The 7179-nt window shown below is 36.9% G+C and overlaps 1 protein-coding gene across 4 annotated transcripts in view; it reads right to left on the bottom strand.

Moving 5' to 3' along the window:
* FIP2 (potassium channel tetramerization domain-containing protein / pentapeptide repeat-containing protein) overlaps nt 1–4746 on the bottom strand; it is a 48955-nt gene extending 44209 nt beyond the window's left edge. The window contains exons 1-4 of one of the 4 annotated variants that reach the window (XM_077389119.1): nt 4613–4666; nt 3962–4033; nt 3546–3655; nt 2460–2594 (exon numbers count right to left, since the gene is read on the bottom strand). In XM_077389119.1, coding sequence (XP_077245234.1) covers nt 2460–2594; nt 3546–3599 — 189 coding nt within the window. In that variant the 5' untranslated portion in view covers nt 3600–3655; nt 3962–4033; nt 4613–4666. Of the gene's footprint in view, nt 1–2459; nt 2595–3545; nt 3666–3961; nt 4034–4612 lie in introns of all 4 variants that reach the window. The other 3 variants (XM_077389117.1, XM_077389118.1, XM_077389120.1) reach the window with 3 other exon arrangements.
* Between the last annotated feature and the right edge of the window lie 2433 nt (nt 4747–7179).

The raw sequence follows: 7179 nt of genomic DNA on the forward strand, positions 1-7179 counted from the left end.
AATGACTTGTGCAGCCTTAGTAACCTCAAAAAAAAATAGGTAACTTCTTTAGGAAGGAACTGATTTCTTTCTTAGCTTGATAAAGCTTTCCTTTTCCAGGTGGAACACAGAAATAACAACTTTCTAAAATCCTAAAACTTCTTCAAGGATACGGCAATGGTGGAGATGATTTCGCAGGTGGTTTCTTGCGCCTACCAACAACCAAATTCCAGCAACAACCCAACTGGAACAAGAAGAAATTCCGGCAAGAAGATGGAAAAGGCAGCAAGGATGAGTTAGGGTCTGAATCGATTGAGATTTTGGAGCTGGTTCTTGCAGGAAACAAACTACAGGGAAGGAAAATTAGGTTTTGGGTTTGGGTTGAAGAAGCGAAAATTGGGGTTGAAAATCTACTGTTATGAAAGGGATTTTGCTGAGAGTAAAGGTGGCAGTTTGGTGGTGAAGGATATGAAGTGGGTTGAATAGGATGGGGATCTCTGATAGGTTTAAATGATGGTGCAGGTGAGGGTGAAGGTGAGGGTGGTGGAAAAAAATTGCAGCAGATGAGGTCTTTGGAAAGGGTTTTTATGGGTTGGGTTTTATGTAGGCAAGATGTTTGATGAAATTCCTCAAAGGGTTAGGGTTATGGTTTTGAAGGAGTTAGGGTGTTGGATGGTTTTGGGTGGCTGATTTGGCGTAACTTTGATGCAGGTTTGGGGCTGAATTAAGAGAGAGAAAAAAGACCTCGACTTTGATCGCAAGTTACACTTTGATCTTCGGAGTCTTGGATCTTTTGCTTTGATACCAAATTGATGCAGCACCGTGAAAAAAGGTTGAGAAAGGGGGAGAGAAATAGACGAAAGGGGAGAGAAATAGAAGAATCGGGGAAGAAGAGACGAAAATAACCTGAAGAAGAGACGAAATTAGAGGGAGGAAAAGAAACCTTTAGGGGGAGAAGCCAATCAATCTTTATTAATCATCAAAAGTTACAAAATAAGCTGTAAAGAGGCCTATATATAGGCAAATAAACAACTTAAAAGATATAAACCAACTAAAATAAGAATTCCTAAAAATAACATGGAAAATAAAATCCTAGAAACTAATAACATGGAAATAAAAATACTAGAAACTAAATAATGCTGAAATAAATCCTAATATCTGCATCAATTGTTCTTCTATCTCCTCTTGTGAAGGAGGAGGGGGTTGTTCATCTCTACCATATAGACAGAGTATGAAGGTACGCCTTGGTCGGCTACATGTCGAGACAACCACGCTCTATATTGTATAGCAGTCATCGTACAACTTCCTGTGTAACTTTTCCTAGCTGACACCTTAAGACGCGTCATTAAAACTGCAATGTGGATGACACCGATGTCATTAATCAAATAATTTATATCGTCTATTTTCACACAAAATATTTTAACGCATTATTCATTAGAAAAGCAAATGCTTCCAAAACTCTAAGTTTTAGTGAACCTAAAAGCATGTTGGATTGGTGGCTAGTGACACAATTAAGCTAACTAAAACAATTATGGCATGCAAACTAATGATTATTCCACAAATAATGTGGAGATACTATAGTCTTTGAGTATTTTCTCTATTTAACACTTTAACTAATTACTTTTATTTCAATCTTTTTACCTTTTCTTATGTCTATTTGCCATTGTAGATTTACAAAGGTTGAAGCTGTAACTTGGGTTACATCAGTTTACAGAAGTTTAAGAGGCCAGTATAGTAATAGGAAACATTATAATCAGGCATGATACCCATGTCAGTTTGTTCTAGATGCAAAAAAAGTCAAAGCAAATCAAATAAGATAAACTGAGATGGTACAAAATGCTAATATATGAGCTCTACCATGCTAGTATCAATTCCCTACATATATATACAGACACATAGATGGATAAAGAGATAGATAAATTAGCTGGATATAGATACGGATATTAAGAGTTTAGCATAGTGGAAATTTTCAAATAGGACCATGCTATGAGTGCAACAAGTATGGACATTTGCGAGCAGAAATCACGTTGATTCTATCGTAAACTGCTTCCCAAGTATGCATCTAATCTTCAGTTGCCAGCCAATCACATCATTTCCCTAACCCTAAAAGTATTCTCCATATGGATAAAAAAGTTGCTTAATTAAACAATTCACTTTTTGAGGAGCCTTACCGTCAAAACTATAGTCAGAAGCAAAAAACATCCTGATAATATAAATTTTAGAATTTTGAAGAGCTTACAAAAAAAAAAAAAAAGAAGAAGTTTGTGAATCATTCATATATTGAATGTTCTAAAATAAATAGCAGCCCAAACGAACTACTTAAACGACATCAAACCTTACAAGTACGATCAAGTCATGCTTATCACAAATCTCGACCTTACAAATATTTTGTATTCCACAAACTTCAAGGAATAGCCAGAGTCAAGCCATTGGAAACAAGCAAAATGGTTGTTGTCTAGCTAAAAATAAATGTGACTTACAAGCAGTTGATAGTATTCTGCTTCACGCAACAATTCTAAGTATTCTGAGTCTATTAGTGGAGGAACGAAACCATCCCTCAGCCAATTTAAAATATGACGAAAATGTTTCCCATCCCTATCAACAAAGACAAACCCCTGCAAGAATTCAGTATGATCAAGGAATAAAGGTTGATTCATATAATAGACATGTCTATCAGTAAATGACAGTCAAGCAGCTATTAGTGTTTTTAAACTTTGAAACACAAATAGATAAAGTTCTCTAAATAAAGTCATTTCTTGGAAACATAATCGTGCACGGACATGAAGGCAACAGAAGTAGCAAGTTCTATAATCAAAGAGATTATCCAGGTTCCACCTGAACTCTGTGGCGCTTTAGTGGGATTCTAGAGGCATTCATCAGTGAATTCTATGTAAACATTCTTTTGAAGCAAATGAAGGAGAAATTTTAGGTGGCCTTTTGTTGTAAATTTTGGGACCCAATGAAGATAGAATTGGAGAGTTTTGGGCAATGAATCAAACCTCAGTTTCGGTCTAGACTTCGTCCTCGCAGAATTGAAATTACTTCATGAAAGTATATAGAAATCCATGGAAATCTTAAAAAATTATGGAAGTTTATGGAAGCCCATGAAAACAATGGAAATTTAAGAGAAACTTTAGGAAATGCTAGAATGAGGACAAATACATGCCTAGAAACCATCACATAAGGAAGACAGTCATCCAATGGATATTTTCTCCAGGCAAGCTATTGTTTTCTTTCGGTTTTGAATTCCTGGGTCGTGTGTTATTAAATTACCTACATACCTTCTAATCCAAAAATTTGAGATCCATGGTCGTTTTTTTTTAAGCGGCAGAGATCCAGGGTCGTTAGCCTATCAATTTGCATTGTTTCATGTGTTAAGTATGGAATTTTGAAACTTTATGACATAACCTCCAACCTCCATCACAGTAGAAGAAGTCCATAGGGGTAACTTGTCCGGATGCCGTCAGTTTTACATTTGGACAAAAATAGAGTGGATGAATTACATATAAAATGACAGATGAGGCAAAAATTCTGACCCCTGACAATAACCAAGACAAAAGCAGTACCTTCTCAGAATCCTGACAGACTGGATAACGGCCACTAAACATCGCTGCAAACATCGAATCTGGCTCACGCTGAGTTAGAGTGTCTATGGTTGTTGAGAATTTCTTTCCACCTACAAATAACTATACAATGTTACTGAGACCATGAATTAAACAGTGTAATGAACTAAAGTTTGCAATATTGAACCAATAGAAACTGTGTGTTAAAAACTACACATAAACGAGTAGAATAATAAGTATTTTGTAACATATACATAGAAACCTTCTGAGAAGAACAGGAAAAAAAGCTGTGAAACTTAAGATGAATTTTCAAGTTTTAAATGCACTATGCTCCTTCAGCATTATCAAATAGAGAAAATATTTTTTAGCTAGGTAGGAAGAGCATACTTAATTCAAAGGAAACGCATAAGCACACTTACCCTAAATTTGGGAAGTGAGAAGAACTTATCTTCCGAAGTGAGTTTCTCACACAACTAGGAAGTTTTTGGTAACTATGATCATGAATTCATAATAAAGATGATAAGGAGAATAATATTAGACATGCAACTACTCGCAGTCATCAGAGATTAGTATAAAAACAAAAAGTAGAGAAAACCTAAAAGAAATGTAAATCAACCAAACAATCTCTGAAGAGACAACTTCTTTACGAAGTTCACCCGTTACACTACTGCTCTTCGCTAAATGGATACAGAGAATCCACAAAAGGCAAGAAAGACTCCAAAATTCGTCTGCACTTTGACGATTGAATCGAAAAATAGGATTTTTTTAGTTCCATGAACTGATCACTTCTCGAACATTTTGCTCTCACAAGAGAGAGAGAGTGTGTATAATTCATCTAGACCTAAACGAAGATATGATTCGAGAATCAAAAGAGAAAGATAAAACTGGAGATCGGAGAATCAGAAAGTCTATAAATTAGGGTTTTTTAGTTGCAGAAACTGATCACTTTCCCAAACATTTTGGTCTTAAAATAGAGAGAGTGTAATTCATCAAGACCTAAACGAATGAGAAGATTCGAAAATCAAAAGAGAAAGATAAAATTGGAGATCGGAGAATTGGAAAGTCGATACCTATGTCGAGAAGAACGGGAGAAGGAAAACCAGAGGTCATCTCGAAGAACTCGTGACCTGATCGAAATGAAACAAGCAATAAGCAGTAGAGACTAGATAGAGACTGTTGATTTTAACCTCTCGCAAAGGGCTGATATCCGCGCTGCTGCACTATTTTGGTAATGACACGACACACTTTGTTTTACTCGTTTTTTTAATTTCGATCGATTGCACGTTGATTGTTGAACAGCCGCAAAAAGCTAATTAAAAAGTGTAAAAAAAGGTGAGCAGTGAAATTATCAAAAGACATGTTTTTTGAGCCCCACTTCTGCCTACTTTAGGGGAAGTGAAATATTCGACACCCTCTTTTTACATGGGACAGTCCCCACTGTATTTTATATTTAGGGAAAATGACCAAATAGAAGCGGTTTCTACTGAGAATGACATTTCAAAGGGGCTGTTTTCTAAATCACCAAACAGAAGTGATGTTGACTGGTTTTGATGACCATGGGACGGAAATACCCTTAGTTAAAAAACATGGTTTTAACTTTACTCTCTTTCTCTCCCTCTGTTTTTACTCTCTTGATTTTTTTTACTTTTTACTTTCCACTGTTTACTCTCTCTCTCTCTCTCTCTCTCTCTCTCTCTCTCGCTGCAAATACGAGCGTCGGCGGAGAAATTCCGGCAAGTCTCTCCATCTCTCTCTCTCTCTCTCTCTCTCTCTCTCTCTCTCTCTCTCTCTCTCTCAGCGGCAAATCTCACAGGTTGGTAACCCATTTCTCTCACTGTCACTCTCTCCCTTTTAGTCTCTATGTGGTTTTGTCATTTAGGGTTTTGATAAGTCAGTGATTTAGTCGTTTTCTCAGTTAGGGTTATGAAAAATCAGTGGTTTAAACCAATCTCAGTGATTTAATTGATAAATGAGGGATTTGAAGTAACTATTGATGGTTATAATCCCCTAATTTGTTAGAAAGCAGTGGTTTAAACACCTAATTTCTGAGAAATCAGTGGTTTAAACTCCTAATTTCTGAGAAATTATTTGTTGAAACACCTAATTTGTGAGAAATCAGTCGTTTAATTGATAAATAAGGTGTTTGAACTAACTATTGGTGGTTTAAAAACCTAATTTAAGAGAAATTAGTGGTTTAATTGAGAAATGACGCGTTTATTCTCCATAGTGATTTGCTCAACACCCTAATAGGCTTGTAATAAAATGAATGGACATGTCATTGCTCTATAGGGGCTGAATTTGTTACAAATCAGTTGTTTAAACCCTTACTTTTTTATGTTAACAGTGATTTAATTGATAAATTAGGGGTTTATTCTCCGTAGTGATTTGGTCAGCACCCTACTAGGCTATTAAAAAATAGAATAGACATTTCAGTGGTATATTGGGTTTGAGTTTGCGAGCAATCAGGTGTTTAAACCCCTAATTTTTCATGTTAACAGTGGTTTAATAGATAAATTAGGGGTTTAATTCTCCTTAGAGATTTGCTCAACACCCTAATAGGCTTCTAAGAAATTAAATGGATATTTGTTAATTTGTTTCCTCACATTGTGTTTGAACAGGTCCACATCTGATTATTTGGATTCATATTCATCTTTTGCATATAGTAATCATCTCGTGAAATCATGGTAATGCCTCCTGTTATTCTTTTAAGTGTTGTATTTCTGGTAATGTGCTATATATCTAATAATGCTTTATTTTCCAGCCGTCTTATGTTACGTCAAGATGCTGCCCCTCCAAGTTTTACGACTTCTTCCAATCCCTGCAGTTGAGGAATGTACATACTGATATCCTAAGTAGAAGCCCATTTGGAGGCTTGCTTAACCTAGAAGGTGTAAAATTGCACAAGACAATTTTAACCACCCTCGTGCGATCCTGGATACCCAAGTCCAGGGCATTTAGAGTAGGCGGCATCGTAGTCCCCTTTGAGGTTAAGGATGTAGCATTAGCATTAGGTCTAAGCCTTAAAGGGGATAGAATAAGGATAGACTGGCATTCGACGAAAGAGGTCGAAGGTTAGAGGTTTGGCAGTCCAACGGCAAGATTCGCTGAGATTGCAAAGGTTATTAGGGCAGAGTCCATGTCGGACGAGATTTTATCGATCCAGGCGACAGTCAGACATGTCTTGCTACTCTTCTGCTGCTCTGTGCTTTTTGCACATGCCGACGCCACGGATCACAAGACGAAATCCTGCATTTTCCCCTACTTAGAAGCAGAGACCATCAGAAGAATTGGTTGGCCATACCCTGTCTATGACTTCCTCATAGAGTCATTGGATTCATATTCGAAGAAGGGGATGGGATATATCAACGGTTGTGCTATTCTGCTACAGGTAAAGAGTACATATAGTATGTACCATATAAGTGATATGTAAGTTAAATTTTTGTTCTCTAATCATCGTACGTCTTCATTCCAGGTGTGGCTATTCGAGCATACTACCCTGTGGGAACCTTCAGTTCCAGATGCGCGTCCACGCCTATTGAAGTGGACCTCGAGGATCGATACACGGATGAAGGAGCAGACAACCCTCATTACCCTGATCCGTGATAGGAAGCTAAAGAAGAAGGAGGTGAGACGTAAA

This window comes from Tasmannia lanceolata, unplaced genomic scaffold (assembly GCF_043159265.1).
Source record: "Tasmannia lanceolata isolate RefF3 unplaced genomic scaffold, GAP_Taslan_0.1 ptg000008l, whole genome shotgun sequence".
Classification (NCBI taxonomy): domain Eukaryota; kingdom Viridiplantae; phylum Streptophyta; class Magnoliopsida; order Canellales; family Winteraceae; genus Tasmannia; species Tasmannia lanceolata.